At 36.4% G+C, this 22,321-nt stretch overlaps 1 protein-coding gene across 1 annotated transcript in view; it reads left to right on the top strand.

The window, feature by feature from the left end:
- The first annotated feature begins 48 nt into the window (after positions 1-48).
- LOC128986006 (ubiquitin-like protein 3) overlaps positions 49-22,321 on the top strand; it is a 113,092-nt gene continuing 90,819 nt past the window's right edge. The window contains exon 1 of the mRNA XM_054406064.1: positions 49-422. Coding sequence (XP_054262039.1) covers positions 393-422 — 30 coding nt within the window. The 5' untranslated portion in view covers positions 49-392. The remainder of the gene's footprint in view (positions 423-22,321) is intronic.

Raw genomic sequence — 22,321 nt, forward strand, 5'->3', positions numbered from 1 at the left:
GATCATCTGACAATACGGCGAAGCGAATACGGATTACAGGTTTCGAGGTTTCAGTATCTCCACACTCCACTCCACAGCCCAGTCCCCAGTGTTCTTCGCCATTTTGCTAGTTGTGTTGGTGTTATTTTGTAAAGTGTGCAAATGTTAAGTGTTAGAGCCCAGCTTTCACAATGAGTTCGTTGATTTCGAGTATTTGATTATGTTTAATATTGCTGCAAATGTCAAAGTGTGATGTTGGCGGAAGCTTTACGTCTACATGGCGTAAAAGCACGTTTAGTGAATTGTGTTTCCGAAAGTGTTGTTTATAGGCAATTTCATTTCCTTCTGCCACCAGCTGTCCAGTGCTAAAGGATTACCTTATTTTGGATTTTCTGCTCTTATAACATTCTGCTATGGCTTGTAGGAGCATTCCTAGTGATAAGGTAAGATTATTTCAAGCTCTTCTTTTTAAACTTTTAACTCAATTGAGATAGGCGTTTTTACAATTTTTACGAATATAGGCTAATCAGGTCAGAGTGGGAAATCGATGAATGATTTCACTACGGTAGGCCTACCTATTCTGATTTTTGTTTTACCCATCTTAACTTATAATTCTTTTAGTAAAATCTTTGACGGGTACAGTTTCTTAACTGGGCTATGCTAAATAATATCGATTGAAACTATCGATTCGATTAGTAGGTAAACCTTCATGCGATTTTTTCATCATCAGCAAGTTTGGTTGGTTGGGTTAGCCTAGGTTATGATAGTTTAATTTTATAATAGTTATATTTTAAAATATTGATTACCTATTTATAATCAATATTTTCAATTCGATAGTTTCAATCGATATTAGCATAGCCCAGTTATGAAACTGTAAGTAAGGCCTTGTCTACCATCTTTGACAAATGACTTAAATTTTTAAACCCAATCTTAGACATAGCATACTGGTAGGCCTAGATCATCATTCAAACACCCTTTTTTGGAGCTGTTAAGCCTGTCCTTCGCTCGGGCAAAATTTTGTAAAAATAAATTCATCACATTTGAAATATACCGACTTATCATAGGCCATGCCCTAGCTGTAAAAATTAAGATTTATCATTGGGGACTGCCAATTAATTTAAGTGGTAGGTAGGCCTAACCATTTCCAGTAAGACTCATATAACTTAAAAACTTAAAGTCACTAAGACTTATTGTCTTATTCCAAGCAGGCCACGTGTTTGGTGTTGAACGTAGTCTACCTTAAACATATAGGATAGGCTAGTTTGTTTTCTGCGAGAGTAGCCTAGAATGACTGTTTCCTGCATGACTTAATGAATCCCGAATCCCAGTCATTGTGACAATAACGATGATAACACACTGAGGTTGCTACACTATGTTTCATGATCGTCGTCACTGCGTTTCAGACTTTGTCTGTCTTCGTTGCCTGTAGGGCTAACTTAACTTAAGTTTTGTGTTTGTAATGGAGCTCACACTAAAGATAGGTAGGTACCTACTACTGAAACGGAATTTCGTAGGCCTAAATTGAATTCATCCTGAAAATGTTTGGTTGTATTTTAGTTTCTGTCCTACTTATTATACATTACACAGAGGATATACGTCCGGTGACCAGGCGTGGATTAGGCGTCGGGCAGTGACGTATCCGGGTCGTGGGGGCCCGGAATGCCATTACCACAACGATACAATGTACAGCCATCGGTGTTCGTGGTGTAGTGGATAGAGTGCTCTGCTGATAAGTAAGAGGACCCTGGTTCGAATCCCATTGGTATCTTAAACTTTTTGTCAAAGATTGTGTTTTGAATGACATTTCTTCTTAATTTAACTTAGCCTACATCTTTTGTTAGAATTTTTGGCATTTATAATTCTATTTTATGAACAGAATTTAACCTTCACATGTTTTTTTGCATTAGGCCTATCAAAAGTTTGGTTGGTTAGGTTAGGTTAAATGACAGTCTGCCAGACGCCTAATCCACGTCGGGTTACCGGACGCGTATCCTCTGTGTAGGCCTATACATTAACTACCAGCTGATGAAACTGTTCTAAACTAAACCTATTAGGTAATTCTTGACTAAACATGCAGTAGGTAGGCCTACCTATGTGAGTAAATGAAGGACAGAAACTAAAGTGCAGCCAAATGTTTGCCTAATTTTTAATGGATTAATTAATATTAATAACCAAGGCCTTTACTTACTTATATTTAGGGAAGAGTGGAGCACATTTGAACATGGGGCACATTTTAACGGTTTAAATTTGCCGTCATTTTTATACTCGCAGGCCATTGGACCAGAAAACTTACGCCAGAAATTCCTAGATCATCTCTCCTATCCGTGTACTATGCCTTGTTTCACAGTCATGTGACTTATGGACTTGTACTGTGGGGGCACTCCTCAGCAGATGAGGATATACTTCTCTTACAAAAAATGGCCTTGAGGATTGTCACATCTGCTGGGTATTTGGACCATTGCCGGCCAATCTTCAAGGAACTAGGGGTGCTCACAGTATATAGTCAGTATGTTATGGATATTCTGATCCTACTAAAGAACAACTTGAGTAATTACAGTAAGAGAGAGGAGGTGCATGATTACCATACTAGGAAGGCCCATAACATCGACGTTCCCCGCTGCCGTCTCAGTCGTACCTGGAGTTGCTATCCCCGTTCAGCGATCAGAATATTTAATACTCTGCCTACCCAGATGCGGGAGATGGATGTGCCATCCTTCAAGAGGGAACTAAAAGGGATACTTGCTAATAGACCGCTCTACTCCCCTAAAGAACTTGAGGACAAGCCCCTTGTAAAATAGCGTATGTCCGCCTTGCCATCCAATAGACGGCCAAGTTTTTTTATGGTAGGCCTAACCATTTTTATGGTTTTGTAAATATTGTATATAGTTTTATTTTATTGATTATATTATAAATTATGACGCAATCTATCAGACTAGATCTGTCAAAGATGCAGGATTCAAGTATTCAAGTAAGTAAGTAGTATGTAAAATGTAGCCCTCCAATAGGGCAACAGGTTCCATTGCATTCATCTCCCTCCATTTCTGATCAGTTCTTAGTTTTTTGTTGGGAAAAGAAGTTTAAGAGCGCCACAAGAAAATTTTTTTTAGCAGCAGGGATTTGTAAATTTTTCATGGTTAAAAACAACATTATACAGATAAGTTTGATCCATATACCTTAAATGGCATATACATATTTAGATACAATTATGCACAATCACATTGATAAATAACAATCCAAGAAAACATAATTAGCCTAACTTTTTGCAAAATGGTGCCTAGTGAGATTTGAACAGAGTCTAAAGGGTACATTTGAACACCATGTTTTCCTCTGGTAGGCATGTTGTTCAAATGTACCCCAACTGATTATATTTGTTTCCGATACAAGACAGTAATGAATAATAATAATTTAAAAGACTATGAGCTTCCTCAATCAAAAATGAGTGTGAGAACTGAACGTGCAGCCAACGAATAGGCTAATTTTGCTATTAACTTTGAAACATTTAGCTATAAATAACGTGAATCTAAAACATTAAATGAAAAATTAGTTCCAATACAAATAAGAACTGTTTTTATCAACTCACATGCATTATAATTTCTGTAAAATAAAGATTTTCATTTTACTTAATTAGGCTAGTGTGTTCAATTGTACCCCACTTCTTGTTCAAAAGTACCCCACCAGTAGGGTACTTTTGAACGATTTGCATAGGTACCGGTACCTTTGTGAAAACAGATATTGCACATTAACATGTTAACTTAAGGAGGGTTTAAAAAATAACAATATTTAGAGCTAATGTTATGTTACGACTAAATGTAATAATGTTTTTATTAAAAACACATAAATTCACCTAGGTATTAAAAAATAAAGTTTTAAAAGTGTTCAAATGTGCCCCACTCTCCCCTATTTCCTACATAAAATGACTAGTACCGGTAATTATTTGATTCAGTTCATTTTAGAAATAAGTAGTACGGTAACGTAGGCTTCTGGTAATGTAAACTTCTATCCATAGACTAAGCCGTTTTAGCCTGAATTATCTATGCTTCTCTTCTCAGATATCATTCTTTAGATACGGTATTAGTCTAAAGAAATGTATATGAATATTGCATTTTATGACTGTTTCAAGACAATCCAGTTGTCAGTACTGGACGATAATTTTTCCAGATCAAGGTACTACTAGGCTTAGGTTAGCTATCCACTCATATAGATTGAGTAGGTTACAAAGTAACTTTTTAAGCTTAAACTTTCCGTAGTTTAGCCTGAAAGTGAAATTTAGCCTTAAGTGGCGTTTGGCATAAAAATATGTAGCCTATATTTAATTCATAGGTAAGGATTGTGTCAAAATACGACAAAAGGAACTAAAGCCCTAAAGTTCACACGGGGCGAGTTTGCAAGCTACACGCAGCTAGTAAAATGGCTCAATGTGAACGACGTACTCGCTCAATAGCTGCTTGCAAAAAATGCTCCGGAAAGAGTTGACGCTGCCGCTCCTTTCCACGCCGACTCGCCAGCTTTTGAGCGAGTAGGCGTGTACAGTAGGTAGCCCACTGTGAACACAGTTGCTTGGACTTATGCGCATGTTATTCAAAGATGTCAGAGGATTTTGTTCAAGCCACTAAGCGAGTGGAAAAAGCATCGTGTGAACGACTACAAGTGCGCTCGCCGGCAGTGTCTTTCTACACGTTGGCGAGTGGACAAACTCCGTGTGAACAAATACCAGCGCACTTGCCCGCTTCTCACACGCTGGCGAGTTGCTTGTAACTCGCCCCGTGTAAATGAGGCTTAGCCTAAGTGAAAGAAACTCAGTTTTATCATGAAAGATTTATATTAGCAAATTTCCCATATAGGTAGGGAATAAGCTATTACCGTAATACTTATGGAAAGACCTGGACCCAGGACCGATTTACTTTTTTGTTCTGAGGTCTCTTGAGGCCAAAAACACCATCCGTTCAAATTCATATCCTTATATAATACGTGAAGGCGATTTCTACGAAACACTACTCCTCCGTTAATAATGGACAGATTTTTACAAACGACGTGTAAAAATAAACACCCCCTTTCAACAATTCCTATAATTCAAATCCTAGGGATTTGCCCCACAGGCCATCAAAGTTGGAGTTTCTCCCATAAGATTAGCATGGGGGAATCAAAATATTTAATTGAAAACTTTGTCCCCACTAATTTGAGGGAACGGCTGGGCGTAGAAACTTGGTAGAGGTGTCCAAAGAAAGGTCTTGGTCTGTAGATGAGTTATCAAAAGATAAACGAAGCAAAATCCCTTAGGACTCTGCCCCAGAAGCCTTTAAAGATCCCTCAACAGATTTGTTTACATTTTGGTCATGTGGGTAATACTTTTTAATGAAACAGCTGTTCATTTTTAAATAGTATTTCAAAAAACACACATTTATTGGGAGTTACTGAATTCTACCAAATAAGTATTTGCAATGTTATTTTCTGATTTTAAAATTGATTTTCCTCTTTAAAAATCAAGTCATGTTTTGCAATATAACGTTCCATTACAAAATCAGTGGAAATTCCTTTTATCAAAGCAATTCTTAAATTATTTCTTATTGAACTATCTTATATGTATTGTACGGGTTGGTGTCTGCCTTTTTCACCACTTTTGCCTACATTTTATCATTTTCCATTTTCATTTTGTAAGCTACGCGTAAAGAGGCTTGACTAAAATTGAAGAGTTATGATAAAAGATATCATTCATTAAGCATCGATATGAAGCAATTGATGCTATTGCTACACTGAGGTATGTTGTAAATTCTTTTGGATCTATTAACATTAAGGGGCGGTTTGGGAGCTCGAGCCCAGCTAGTACGCGCCTAGTGTTGGACGCGCCTAACTTTAGTCCCCGGACCAGAAACCAGGCTTGGGAGCTCGCGCCTAAGTTGAAATGGTCGTAGATCAAGTATAGTCGCGCCTAAGTTGCAGCGCAGCTAGATGGACAGGGAATCGCGGGGAATTCAGGTTTTTACGTTGGCAACGGCCACTGCAGATCACGTTACCGTTGACAACAACAAACGATGAACAATTGAAGATGGATACAATTTTATCTTGGTATATCAACGGTGGCTAATTAGTAGACTATGGTGTAAGTTTTTGCATTGTACCATTGGAAAAAATTAGTTTTGTAAGATCGTTGATTTACATCTCAATGACGGCTATGTTTTATCTCTGGTACTACACCTTATAAATACATACAGAGCAAGATAGGCTTCTGAAAATCAATATGATTTCTTTCAGAGATAAAAAAACATTAGGTAGCCTAATCATTTAACAAAGATTACCCTGAGTGGAACGGTAACATCTGAAACTCGGTTTCATGCAATAAAAAGCTTCAAAATTAAACAGCAATTGCCCGGTATAATATATGGGTATTGACGGAAATAAAATAAAAAGTATTTTAAGTAATTGCGGAGGTTATGATGGTGTGAAGCAAATGTATATCTGTTAATACTTACAAAAACATTGTTGTCAATTTTAAAAATTTTAAACATGACACTCTTTTATCTAACTTTCCTATAGGGATGTAGCTATTACCGTAGGTAGCACCATTGAGTATAAACCTAACCCTAAGTTAGGTTTATACTCAATGGTAGCACTTAGTTCTGGGACCGATATACTTTTCCATTTTGATGTCCCTAGAGGCCAAAAACATCCCCTATTCATTTGTCCCTATTCATTCAAATGTTTATACAGGGTGACAAAAAAGTCTGGAAACGGCTTACTACCTTTTTAACTAAATTTATTAGAAATTTCAAACCTTTCACGTCAACTTATATGTAGGAAAACTATTTTTTGCAAGCATTACCATTTTTTTTACCTTAACCATGGGACGGCCCATGAGGAGTAGGTACATAATCTTTAATCTAAGCATAGGTTGATATGCACGTCATTTAAAGGTCTGGTCAAGTGGAGTTCATTGCCGGAAACCACGTCAAAAAAGGTTCATCCGTTACAAAATGGCGGCAGTCCAAAGTTCTTGCGGAATATACCTGCAGAGGCCTTAGTATTGGTAAATACTCATAGTGGGCGATTCCACCGTTACGTGTGTGACATTCGTAGACAAAAATCCAACTTTATTGTTTAAATTCCACCACTAAATGCAATAATTGACACACAAAGTTGTATGACAAGTTACATTAGTCCTTTGTGTATATGGTGATGTGCTTGAAATACAGTTACCTCTACTAATAATTTTACTAAAAATATTTAAACTTTTGTTACGTATGTGACTCAAAGATTAATTAAACAGTGTAGCTCATAAGGTTTACATAATATTCCTGTGATTTATAAGCTTAAAAATTTCTATGCTATTTTTATTTTGATAAAGCATGACAAATACTTAATTTCTGTGAAAATTTAAGAAATTTATCTTTAAAACCCTAATAATTATGAATTTTTATAAACACGTTACGTGTGTGACAGAAGATTGTTACGTGTGTGACAAATGAATCGATAAGAGCTACCGAGGAAATATTACAATACTATTACATTTTAATAACATTTTTATTGTTCTAGCACAAATCAACAACAATTGAAAACATGTTAGCTTATTATAATTAAATAATAACAGTGGTTAAAAATAAAATTGTTGTCAAAGTTTTATGGCCAAACGTTTTATTTTTTTAACTTTTAAATATAAAATGTCATCTAAAACAAGTTTGACACTGAACAGTTTTTTTCCTACTAAATGAAACGATTAAACATCTTGAATATGTAAACCTTCAAACTTGAAATGCCCTCTTGAGTTTACAACCTCTGGACGAGAGAGTTTCTTCATTACTTTGTCCATAGTGTAATACACCTCATCTCTTAGATTTGGCCACTTCCAGTACTTTCCAGATTTTACCATCACATTAACCTTAACTTCTGAAGATGTTTTTTCTAATACTTCACCTGGATAAAATTGTTCGTCGTACTTTACCAGACACCAGTCGCCAATTTCTAGGTCTTCAACGCTTAATCCAGGAGATTCGCCTTCAGTCTGAATTCTAATCAAGGGAGATGCACTCAAATTGTCCTTATAGAGAAGAACATTTCCATCTAGGTTGCATTTTATCACATGAGTTTTTTGGATTCCTACTCCTATGTCAACAACTGAATCCCAAGGGTTTTCCTGTCGTAAGGTTTCATTTATCTCATCTTGACTAATATGGAGAACTTCAGTAGATTTCATTACACTGGATGCAGCCTCATAAAACTCATACGATGATTGACCAACATACTTATCATTTTGTGCTTGGGATAGTTGGCGAACTAAAGATTTTGCTCGGCCACCAATGCCATCTACCACACCTTTGCCGTGGCTTGTCGCAAAATATTTCCAAGTAATATTTACATTAAACTTTTTCCTCAGGAGCATCATTAGGCAAACAATGTATTTGTTCTTAAATTCAGATGATGGCCCATCACTGTAAATTACAACATATTGTTTTTCAGTTTGGAGCATAATTCCAATTAGTTTGTTTAGAAAAACAAATACAGTGTCTTTGTTTTTTTCTTTAGTGTCAGAACAAATCAAGATTTTGTGCACTTACCATTTTCAAAACGAGCAGCTGTAAACAATTGCACACTTTGGCGAGACCAGAGTGCAGATTGTATTTCATTTTGATATTCGCAGGAGTAAGCCATTGCAAAGTCAATTTGTAAAATACATTTTTGCTCATTAACATCGAAGTCAAATGCAGCCGCTTGGATACGTTTAATTCTTACATGCTCTAAAAACGTAGAAAAGGTTTCTTGAAACAACTCAACAAGCTCTCCAGCACATCCTTCTTTAGTTTGCATTACTAATCGGCCACTTTCATTTTTATCCCACTTCTTCCAAAATACTGTTGAAACTGGGTCAATGTCAAATTTGCATAATTGCCCATTTTTGCAGACATTGCAGTTTCCTACATTCTGACTGGAGACTGTTGCTATTACACAGGGCGTTATCCCACCAGCCTCCATCATAGTTCACTTTCAAGGCTTTTAAGATGAGTCTAAAATTCTCATGATGTTTGCACTTGCATTGGTCCATTGGAGTGTTCTTCAAGAGCAACACATTTTTAGGCCTAAGTAAACAGAATTTGGAGAAACCAACTGATTTATCTTCCTTCATGGTATCTTTATATATAGCATAAGCCTCTCGCAAAAAAACTTTTAAATAATACTTACGCATCTTTTTTTTCTCCCCCTTTTCCCATACAACCATCTCGTCCTTTAATCCAGGCATTGTGTATACAATATCACTTCTGTAGTAAAACTCAATAACACTTTTATCAGTCTGGCTAAGTTCTGTAGTTGGGGAAAGGTTATCATTACATTTGTTGAGTAGGTTTAGTCCTATCCTCTTTGCCACTCCGGTAATTACTTCAATCTTTTTTGTAGGTGAATTCGGTAGGCTTTTTAACGAACATCTAACTGCTTTTCCCAAAGATTGGGGAGTTTTAAAAGATCTAGGACTCTTATTCAATGTTGGGCTTATTTGGTTTAGATTGTCACTAGGCCTATCAGCTTGAGACACACTAGCTTGACTATTCTCAGGAGCATTAATTAAGTTTTGAGTTTGTTTTTCGACGGCTAATCTTTTTCTTTCTCTACATTTGCGTTGCCTTTCTCTTGCTGCTTCCTTATACTTTTTCTTCTCAAACACTGTCATTCCTGTAACTTTCTTCTTTCTTACCATTTCTATTCTTTTACTCTCACTTATCTTGTAGTTTTCATCAGATTTTTTCTTATCTCGGAACCTTTTCACTCTTTCCAAAACTGTCATTGCTTTTTTCCTTGGTATTTCATCCATTTAAATTATTAAACTTAAAACTTGCACACCAAAAAGAACACCTTACACTGAACTGCCTTACATGGGAAGCTAACAAGAAAACATAACCTCAACCTCACACATAGTTTCCCTCCAAAACACAGTGTTGAGTACATGTGCAGCAGAGATTTCCCTCCATAAAATTAGTTGATGTTTTTTTCCACACAGAGGATACATAATGAATTTATCAAAATGATGAAAATAATACATTTTTGTAATAAGGAATTAACCAAAGTCATCAGGGTAAATAACATTTATATGTATTAAAATAAACTAACTTATACCCCAGTTGAAATGCAAAGCGTCACATATGTAACAGTATTGTTACGTGTGTGACAAGTTTATTTTAATTAATAAAAATTAAAATACTTGAAATAAAATTTTGAAATTTTGCAAGATGTATTCCCTATACTTACTAACTTTGCATTAGCAATTTTGATGAATTTCACTGCCTTAAGCATGAGGTATACAACTTTTAATACTTTTTTGTTACGTGTGTGACAATAATTGGTCCTTTACATAATAAATATTATGTAAAATAATAAATTTTTGTGATTATTAATGTTTTTATATTATTAATATGAAGGATAAGGCTGTACATTACTAGCAATACAATTTCAAATAATTTCTAGTTAGTATAAGTATGTATGTTATTTTTAAAATATAAGAATCGAGTTTGATCATTTTGTACGTTTATTTTTTTTTGTTGACTTAAAATACATAATTTTTATGACAAATGGTTAATATAATGTGCTTTAATAGCCCAGACATAAAAATATGTATAGTTGCCATCAAATTAATGCATGTTATAAGCAAATTGGAGCAATTTTGATTTTTGGCCCCTCAGGACCACTTTTTGTGGAATCGCCAGTCAACATTAGCCGGGAAATCTGAAACCCGGTAACATTTGTTTTGAAGATTGAATAATATTAGTCTCATAAGCTAGTTGACTTTAAAATACAATTTCAGCTCTCAAGCTAATGTTTAATGCGAGTATTTACCAAAAACTAAGATTAACCTTTAAAGATCCCTCAACAGATTTGTTTACATTTTGGTCATGTGGATAATACTTTTTAATGAAACAGCTGTTCATTTTTAAATAGTATTTCAAAAAACACACATTTATTGGGAGTTACTGAATTCTACCAAATAAGTATTTGCAATGTTATTTTCTGATTTTAAAATTGATTTTCCTCTTTAAAAATCATGTCATGTTTTGCAATATAACGTTCCATTACAAAATCAGTGGAAATTCCTTTTATCAAAGCAATTCTTAAATTATTTCTTATTGAACTATCTTATATGTATTGTACGGGTTGGTGTCTGCCTTTTTCACCACTTTTGCCTACATTTTATCAAATTATTCTGCACATATCAAATATTTATGTAGAAATATCTGCTCTTATCGTGTCTAATAAAATCCAAACAGAAACCTTGCCTAAAATGGTACCCATCTTGACAACATATTTGCACCTGCCTATATTACGGACTTAGGCGCACTGGGTTGGTAACATTATTGAAAATAACACAACATTTTTGCTGTAAAGTATGGTACAAAGAGAAAATACTATTTAAGCAGCTACTGTCATGTCAAAAAGGTCATATTCCTTTTAAACTAGATCACATATAATCCTTTATAAGATAAGTTGATTAACAATATATAAACACCAATAGGTATATAGGCTATGTAACAGCCAATTTACAGCATTTTTGCTTTTTGGAAATGTCCCATTGCTATATCATTTACATTATTTGTTGCCAATGAAGCTGCCAAGACCATGAACATGGAGGCCCCTAACAGTTCAAGAATAAAAGCCAACTTCACTTCAAGTATTCCACTAGGCATAGGCCTACACCTAACATTCCGTAGAGAGATTATATTGACAACTTTATTTTATTGATAAGGCTGAGACAACTAACTCGCATCCCCCATGTCAAGGAATTCCAGCTTTAACAGTAACCCCACAATCAATTTCTCAGAACTATGCTAGAGGGTTCATTCATTGGCACAGAAGTACGAGGCCTTAGTATTGGTAAATACTCATAGTCAACATTAGCCGGGAAATCTGAAACCCGGTAACATTTGTTTTGAAGATTGAATAATATTAGTCTCATAAGCTAGTTGACTTTAAAATACAATTTCAGCTCTCAAGCTAATGTTTAATACGAGTATTTACCAAAAACTAAGGCCTGTGCAGGTATATTCCACAAGAACTTTGGACAACCGCCATTTTGGAACGGATAAACCTTTTGAGACGAGGTTTCCGGCAATGAACTCCACTTGACCAGACCTTTAAAATTATGTGCATATCAACCTATGCTTACGTTAAAGATTATGTACCTACTCCTCATGGGTCGTCCCCTGGTAGAGGTAAAAAAATGATAATGCTTGGAAAAAGTAGCTTTCATACATGTAAGTTGATGTTAAAGGTTTGAATTTTCTAACGGATTTAGTTAAAAAGATATTAAGCCGTTTCCAGACTTTTTTGTCACCCTGTATAAAAGCCCATACATTATATACACGTCCATGAACGTGACTGACAACTTGAGTAATGTTTGTCTGATTTTGATAAAATTTGGCATGAAAGGCGCGATAAACCTTAATGAGTTCGCGAACCAGCATGATCAGACCATGGGAACCCGGGGTTTTATGGGATAAAAATAGTTTTTTTCTAAATTTTAATCCCTAAAGCATAAATCTTTATCTTTAAAATATTTTAAAGAGTATAAAAAACAAATTAGTATCTTAAAATGTTTTGTACGGTTATTGGCTACAGAGACTATTCAAAAAATCGTAAATTTAAAACTCCCATGTGATTCTCATGGAGAATAAGTTAACTGTTGTAGTTTTGTAGTTTATGGATATATTTTGATGAAACTTGGCAAATTTATTTATTTTAAATAAAGCTCTTAATATTTTGGTAAAAAAACACACTTTATTGCCCTCCCTGTAGTAGCATACCTAGACGTATGAAAGTCCTATTAGGTTATTAGGATATTCGCTTAGTCTGTAGGTTTTCTGTGGCGGGATTATTGATATACTGTATATACATTTTCTTATACTCCAAATAATCTAGGTACTACATTTTGATATAACTAGCACTAGTCAATGACACTGAACTGATCTCAATCACAACGGAATAAAAAGAAAACGATTATGACTGTGAGCTATTTGCAGTTTTTTATGTTTTGTTTATTATCTCTTCACTCTTTCGTAGGGGGTGAGTGGGGGGGGGGATGTATGCGGTTGCTAATTTTTTCCTAGCTAATAAAATATTTATACTAAAGGTACGGGTGCTTATAACCAAACTCTCAGTTGAAATAAATTCTATTCAGGCTCCATATTTTTATTGAAGTTAACAATAAAAACTAAAACAAAATATTATTTCGTTAAATTACTTCCCGCGAGATTTTTTTTATATTTTGAACAACAGAAACCTAAAAAAAAACTTTTATCAAATATACTTTGAGGGTAATGAAATTGTTCGGTATTTAATAACAAATTCCAATATAACATTCTTTTACTTAATATGTAAACAATTAACTTGCTAATGAGCTAATACCGGAATGATGTCGACTTAGACCTGCCCCCTGGCAGGACTAAAGTTGGGGACTAAACTCACTGATTTTTATGACGAAAACATATCTCTTAGTCCCGAAATTGGTCTCCCAAACCCACCGAGACTATCTCTTAGGCTGGCGCCTAAGTCTACTTGACTCCCAAACCAACAATATTTAGGCGCGAGATTATCCCTGCACAAGTTAGGCGCGCGCCTTACTGATCCCGAGCTCACAAACCCGTTTTCGAGGCGGCAGCCTAAAATACCAGAAATATCCGGATTTAGTCGCAGACTAGCGCTAATACCGAGCTCCCAAACCGCCCCTAAAAGTAGGGGTTTGAAAGTAAGTAGGTTTATACTTTTACCTAAGCCGCCATGTTAAACTTCCCTATCCCAAGCGTGATGTAGCCTATACAACTTCGTTACTTCTCGAGTGATGTAAAGTTGAAAAAACCTCACTCGGTGGGGTAATGAAACCCATTTAAATAACATTGAGTAGATAACTTAAAAAATATACCTCTATGGAGCCAACGACGTTCAACACTAGAAATCAGCTGTGTGCTTGAATTTTATTGTTATGCTTTGAAGAATTTTCCTAACCTAGCTTTTGTTTGTAAATGAACGTTACTGTTAGAAGATGAGTGAAATGGATAATGAAGCATATTGAAAAAAAATCGTTGACACACAGAGTTGTTTTCTGGGTGTTGAAATATCAAACAAACAAAGTTGTTTATAGGCTAGCCTTAGCCTACATACTTAAATCTTATTTTATCTTATCTAATACAAAAATAGGGAAATTATATTGATCACATACGTCAAGTTGTTATGATGGTAAATAATGTCCTGAATTCAAAATTGACCGTCGTTTTCTCCGGAAATCGCAAAATAGGCCAAAAATATGTTTCATAGCTTATTAAAAACAAATTTAAGGTAGGCTTAACTTATTTCAATTGTGCAGAATTTAAGCTGAATGTAAATATTAGGTTTTTTTTTAAGGGAGAGCAGGGAAAATGCTTTTACGCACACAGGTAGTCAGCCTGTAGTGTGAGACTCCTGAATCAATCACAGACTACTCACTAAAAAACCCCCTCTACTCTTTTGGACACAGACCTGGAATTTTTTGTCACATTTCTTCAAGTCAGGCCAACATGTGACCTAAGCCCTCAGGGCTCTCACCGTTTTTGGCATTTAGATACTTTATGACCTACACCGCATCCCGGTCAAGGTCGAGCTTCTTGGCGCAAAGAATACCCTGGATGTAATGTGACACACAGGTCCAATTGTCCTCACCCTCCGTCATCATCGGTATGACCGTGTCCACTGACAGCAGTCCTACTAACTGTTGAGCCTCCAGGCGGGGCCTTTCCCAACACTGGCAGTGGAAAAAGGTATGTTCCACGTCATCGGGTATGCCTGGGCAGCATATGCAATCGGGTGACATGGCTTTGCCCATCTTGAACAGGTACGACCAGAAAAAGCCGTGACCCATCAGAAATTGGGTGAGTTAGAAGTCCACCTCTCCGCACCGCCGATTAACCCAAGGTTGAACTTGCTGTATCAGTTGCTTGGTCCAGCGTCCCCGAGTCTCCTGTTCCCAGCTCTCCTGCCACAGCTGGTAGGTGCGGGTGCGTTCCTCTGTTCGTGCCTGGTCCTCCCCACGGCGCTGATAAATTAGTAGGTCTAGCCTACTTTCCCTGTTAAAGTGAACATTCAATAAGGCCTAGGTGAAGTTAGTAATTTTCTTCAATAGGGTACATCGATATCTTATTTTTTAATCCGATGTACAGTATTGATATTATTTATTGACGGAAAACTCCATTTTACATGAGTGTAAGAAGATGGCAAATGTTACGGTACATTTTAGACTCAATACATACATGAAGATGAAAACAGACAAAAATTAGGCCCTATAAAACAATATACCCCCCATACTACAAACAATAACAGTATAGGTAACAATCAACAAGGGAAACAACAAGTTTTGTAATTAGCTAACAATAATAAAGTATTTAAAACAATTAACAGTACATAGAACAATTCTTTTAATGATTGACAATAACAATAACAAGCAGACCCAACAAACCTAAATCAATTTTGGCCTAGTACAAAACAAGAAAACTTGTGCAAGGCTTTGTAACAAGTAGGCTATGCTATAATTGTGCAAAAATACAAAGATATTAACAAACAAAGAAACATAACAAATTGTAAAGTAAGTTAATACTGATGACTGCTTAGCAAAGAATTTCTTCAGCCCATTTCTAAAAGCCTCTTCAGACGTGGAGAAAAAGTCCAGGTGGTCTGGAAGACAGGTTCCAAGGCAATGGAGGCGTGGTATAGTGCTGTGATACACTTATTGTGTTGAACAATATCTCCTCTCAAACAGTTGTTTAGTTCTTGTTGATTTCAACGCTTGAAGTTCAATTCTTCCCAACAATTCAGGTGAGTCCACTGTAGCCGAGATGATCTTCAGAAACATTAGGTCAGAGAATTTATGCCTGACCGTCAAGGGTTGAAGACCAAAGAGGTGGCTTAGGCTGTCCAAGGGTACATCTTCGCAGCAAAAGTCAAGCTGCAGTCCAACAATTTGAAGAAATCGTCTTTGTATCACCTCAAGAAAATCAATGCATCCTAGCTGATACGGTGACCACACTGGAGAACAGTACTCAAGGATAGGGCGGATAAGTTGGATGTAATGAGTCCTTAGTGCTTCTGGTGAGAAACCGTCCTTAGACACTCTGATAATAAAACCAAGAACAGAGTTTGTTCTTCTTCTGCAGTAATGGCATCCAGGTGAGCATCGGGACTTAGTCACGATTGTTTAAGTCACACCAAGGTCTTTTTAACCACAAATGATCTGGTAAGTGATTACCCTCCAATAGTATAATGCATCATGTTTGCTCGTCGAGAGAAGGAGTGTACTGAGCATTTTGAGATGTTTGAAGCTCCATTTAATTCCTGAAGCACCACAAAAATACTTGGTCATGGTCGGCTTGAAGCATCACAATCATGCTCCAAATAAATTTCTTTGCATATTTTAGCGTCATCTGTGAATAGTAATATTTTACAATCTATGACTGCTGAGACCAGGTCATTCAAAAATATTGAAAAAAGCACAAGGCCCAATAAGGTGCCCGGGGGGGGGGGGGGGGCTCCAGGCTCCAGAAAGAACACTACAGGAAAGGCGGTGGATGTATCTATTGTACCTGCCAACCTGGTGACGATTGCTGACATAGCTTCTGCACCAACTTAGCATGGGTCCAGTAAACCCAAAAGGCTGAGCTTAGCCAGTAGATGTTCATGACTCAATCTGTGAAAAGCCTTTTACATATCCAGATAAATACTGTCTACTTTACAACTTCTGTTGAGGGCTGAAATTATATCATCTTGATAAATAACCAGGTTACCTTATCTACTGTTACAAAAACCATGCTAAGCAATTGATTGGTGGTTCTTAATGGAAAAATGTAGCCTAATCTAGTGAGGACCAGAGATTCAAAAACTTTGGCGAGCAATGGTTGTATTAAAATTATTGGTCAGTAGTGTTTTATGTCTGAAGAATTACCGTTCTTGAAAATAGGTTAGGACAAAGCTTGTCTTCAGGCAGTGGGGAATGATAGCCAATTGCAAAAACCAGTTGATGTATACTATTAAGTGAGGATAATATTGAGGGTGGAACATCGTCTTGACCAACTCCCTTATGGCCATCCAAGGAGGAAAGAACCTTTTCAACATCATTGCAAGAAACAGAAAATTCAGTGAAGGATATTAACGAATTGAAACATATCACTTGACAACTCTGATTAATAAACAATAAAAAATATATATATATCAAAATAAAACTGTTCTAAAGCAGCGTATAGACGGGTACAGTGGAGACAGCAAGTTGCTGGCTGCAAGTACTTGCCAGTTGCACTTACTGCATACTTACCTTAGTACGTTTTCTGTGCTTGTGTATATAGGGGTACTCTCCTTTCCAGCGGCAAGAAAACTCAAATGCAGCGTATAGACGGAGACAGTAGATACGGCAAGTTGCTGGCTGCAAGTGCACGTCACTTACCGAATGTTTTCCTATACTGGGTAAGTACTATCGACAAGTGACAAGGAAAAGTGCAAATGGCAAGTACTTGCAGCCAGCTACTTGCCGTCTCTACTGTCCCCGTCTATAAGCTGCTAAAGAACTTACAGCCATAGTGTTGATAGTTGAATTTAATTGTGTTGAGCATGTCTGATTGTGATGAAGAATTTTGTCAGCATATTTTTTTCAAAATTATGTTCCACAATAGAAAACCTTTTTTTTATTTACTTTTCACCATAGGCTAAATCATAACAAAAACACACTTTCATAATTATTTGCAAATCTACATGAATTAAGCTTTTTAACGACCCATTATTTAATAAAATCGGTCCAGTAGAACTCGAGATTTAGTTGCACAATGATTTTAAAAACTGAATTATATGTAAGTAGGTACAATTCTACTATTTCTCTAGTTAGTAGAGGTACCGTAGCTGTTGTGTTAGCGAGTAGCGACCAGCTGGAATGCCTTGAGGGAGGGTAGAGCAGGTAGTCTCTATTATTTTTTACCCACTCGGGTCGTAGGCGTCGCGACGGGGCGGGTCGGACTGAGAATTTATGTGAGGCCGCCATTGGACCACAAATACCTGAAACCTAATGGCTCCTCGGGCTCCCCTCTGAAACCAGTTCACGTCCTTTCAAGACACCATTGGCTTTTTGTAGGAAGGGCTATTTAAGGCCTCACAATGTGCCATTCAAGAGACTAAAGCAATTCTAGGCCCTTTCATTTTCTTTCGAATATAGGCCTATTGTAAAACTTAGGACGAATTAAATTGTGATACGTCACGTCCTAGGTGCAGATTTAAGATGATTTTTTTAAACGTAGTATCGCCATTCGTGACGGATTTTTAGTGTGGATATAAGTCGTCCAACTCTACGAGATGTTCAATCATTCAAGGAGCTTTTAAGACAAGTGTTGTGTAGTTATGGTTATGCATTTGTTTAATGCCGTTACTTTTTTCCTAGCAAGGTTTCTCATCTCATAGAAATCCCCCATTTTCCTTATATTAATATTTGAGACAGTTAATACGGTTATTCTTTATCAGTTAGGTACTGCCCTGTTTTACTATGTTATGCAACCATGTCAGTCGGTTTATGCAGCAAGCGAACTTCGTTTTGTTTGCGGCACGATTCGATATGACGTTGGTCACTTTCACTACTTTACGTTTAGGCCAGATGCTATGATTTGTATGTCCATACGTTTCGTTTGACAATTAAAGAAGCATTTAGCCATATATTTTTTTCCATGATAAGGTTCCGAGAAAACCTAACCGTGTACATAAACACCATTCTAAACAATAGTTGTTATTATGTCTTGGTTTACGACCAAATTAAAAAATTTAGACAATGGACGTGTATTCCTTTAAGCATATATAAAGATTTAATGTAGTATATTACACGTCAAGAAATTGACACGGTAAAAATATATAGAATTGAAACTTGTGAAAACAAAATAAATTAGAATGACAAAGAATATGTTGCATCAGATTTACAGGACAATATGAGAGGTGATTATAGCTTTTATATAGGGACACTTGTGCTCCATGATGTGTTAAATGATCATTTCACGACGTTTAATCGAATACGTGTGAGAGAATGTATTTCTGTTTCTAAGAATTACCTTAGTAATAAATAGTGTTCTGCGTCAGTAGGGATTTGGATTCCGTCTTCCTGTATTTAGTTTTAGCGGAGTCACTTGTTGCAGTATTTGAAATCTGATGACACTGCTTTACATACGGTTTAAGTGACTTCTGTGAACTTTGCTGAGTGTTTAATTCAGTAAAAATGTCCTATGTGAGATAATGTAACATAGCAGGTTGCCATTCACAAACGAATCGCTACTCTTTACAGCCTTGTTTGTCCACAAACTATCATGAGAAAAACGAACGTTTAAAGTGAAATAATGTCGATCTTCGTCAACTGAAACATCACGTTTAAGGCTGAAGTACATAGTTTTATTTAATGGTAGTTCCACAGTAAATCGATTGTAATAGCAACAAAACAAAGATTTAGTCAAAATTCTTAAAAGGGTCAAGGAGAAGCAAATAAAATATTGACAACACTGATCACACCTAATTTGCGCATCTTTGGCAGCACACTACTTTGTAATATTGACAATATTGTTTTATTTTTTTAAGTAGGACAGCTGCCATTATTTTCGAGCAACTTAGCTTGTGGTTAAATTTGTTTTAGAATATAGCCCTGGGACCTAGTTGTCGTTCAATCGTACACCCCATCGTTAGATAGGCAGATGTTACTATTTTTATGTTGTAGGTATAGTAATTAATTTTTAATATTTAATTATTATAACCTGTAACCATCGACAATATCTGTGCCAACTTAACAGTTTTTAACCCAACTAATGCTGCAATTGACGTAAATGTGTTTCGTCGTATGATATCGTCTGGCTTTGTGCAATAAAATCAGAGGTGGTTCTCCCAACAACCAAACACCCTTAAACTTCTATTAATCTAAAATCTCCAAAATTGTTTGCTAATTAGCTACAACAACCTGTTACTTATTAACAGTAGTGCAACGATGTTTTACCTGTCATCTAATATCGATAGAGTTTTGTATATTTTGGGCATATGTTTATTCTGTCACCGGGTTGTAAGTTGTAGATGTGTGACGCCAAACTCGATTCCCTACAAGGCATTAAAACGACGTTCAGATTCCTCTCACAAGTCTCTCTTTGTTGGTTTTGCTGGGTTTTAATGCAATACATCGAGTGTTTGTCCGTCTCTGCGTCTGAATGTCAACAGCTACCTTTGTCTTTGGGAGAAAAACTATATGAATTGTATAGAACAGACAAGTTTGCTTTAAAATGCAAATTCATGCACTATGTAGATATTGCAGGCTATGTTTGCGTTTTCGCGTAAAAACATCAAGTTGCTGGCCAAAGTAGTTCTTTAAAATGTACTTTATTTTAATTACGGTTCTTTAATAACCACAGTTTAAAAAAGGGAAGAGGTTTTATTCAGTGTTCAAGATTTAAATACAGTAAGTTATATGATATGTATGTGTCATTAATAGTTTGTTGAAAATGATTGAAATAGGCATTTCAGTAGACTCGGTCACCAGTTTTTCAAGCCGTGCGCGTGCTGTAATGTTTTCGTGTCTGGATTGTAATGAACATTATTATTAATCAGTGGTTAACGCAATAAAAATGAAGAAATATCGTGAGAAATGAAAATAAAACTATTGAGTTTAGTGTACGACTAGCACCCTACGATGGAGTAATCTCCGAAACGACGAAATAACAAATTTAGATTGCGAAGTCAGTAACTAAAATTGTTATATACAGTACTACGATAATAGCTTCTTCCCTTTAAGGGAAATGTGATACAATCTAAAATAAACACCAGATGTGCAATATACTAGTATAAAAGTTGTTAAATGCTGGCCGAATGCCTGATCATTTCACAATAAAATTATTATGTAGGGCATAATTTAAAATTTAAAATTCGAGTTTGACTTTTTAAATCTCCTGCGCTTGTATTACACTGCGTCGTCGCGTTCGTAATGTTATCGTGGCGTGCGAGTTATGTTTATAATGAAAAGTGATGTTCCCAGTGTTGAGAGTTGACCAGTTGCCAAGTGTTGTGTGATGCAGCGATGCAGCTATATGGTGAAGCTCAGCTGGCAGCCGCGAGCCGCAGCCGCCCCACCTGCGTCACTTCTATTGTACATTGTGTCTCGTAGTCGCTAGTCGTACCGTTAATGATCCTCCAGGCTGCCTACACTCATCTACAGACGCTGTGGAGAGTTTCCATAAACGTATACACGCACAAGAGTCATGAAAAGAATAATTTATCTTGTACTCTCCTTGAAAACCAATATTTAAGTACGAAACCATTAAAACTATACCTTCTGTATTATTGTCAATTCACCCACTCATTCAGTATAAACGAGATTTGGCTGAATATTATAACATTGGTTGTTATTCCTGTCGGAGCTGGCACTATAAAGTTTCTGCGATGCTGAGTAATTGTAGTGCTCGTCCAATCAGAAGGTCAAACTATCGTCTCGTTCATTCACCCACACACACACCAAAGCCTGGAGTGCCCGATGTAATCTAATGATCCGGTCTCCAACTGTCATGGCCTGAATCGAGGAGCATCATCATTCAGACCATATAAAGTCTGTATGATGGAACTTGTATCCTGACCCTTTATCCTGGCTGGCCGATGGTTTAAAGGCCCGGGCCAGTCCCTAGGTTTACGGAGAGTCAGGTCAAAGGACATGTTTCATCATACAGACCATACGTTACAGGATTCTGTTCTCAGATACCATTCTGTCTGTTGCTCTATCAACTAATGGCGATGTCTAATAAAAGGTCCAAGTTAGATAGTAACAAGGCCAGGGTTAAGACCCCCTCCAATTCGAAATAACGCAAACCTTGGCAGTTGCGTGGATAAATAAAATTCAACAAATGTAGGCTATGTCATATCATGGATATGTGTAACTCAGTGAGGGATGATGTTTGCATAAATCTGCTAGCTTATAAAAGACGACAAATATGTGTCAAGTTTCAGTAGTTTCACTCATTTTAGCAAGGTTGTATGCTGTCAACACCACTGTTTAAGTAGCTGTGAGTGCTACCTTCGGATATTGACATCAAATGGAACATATAAAAAAACTGACGTTACGGATCTGTGGTAATTACTATAGTAATTATCTTACAATGTAGCGTTCCCTTCATCTACATTATCTGTAAGGTATAAGGGGTAAGGTGGGTGTCGACATGTAATGTAAACTCAACAAATTATAAAATATTCAATAGCTAGCAACATTTTCCACACTATTTTATTAAATTAAATCGACAAAAGACACACTTGTACATGAAAAGATTATGCAAAGTGGCGGATAAAAGAGCAATTTAGATTCCAAAGAAGTGTT

Source organism: Macrosteles quadrilineatus, unplaced genomic scaffold, assembly GCF_028750875.1.
Source record: "Macrosteles quadrilineatus isolate MER2022 unplaced genomic scaffold, UCM_ALF_1.0 Scaffold_2__2_contigs__length_208266976, whole genome shotgun sequence".
Classification (NCBI taxonomy): domain Eukaryota; kingdom Metazoa; phylum Arthropoda; class Insecta; order Hemiptera; family Cicadellidae; genus Macrosteles; species Macrosteles quadrilineatus.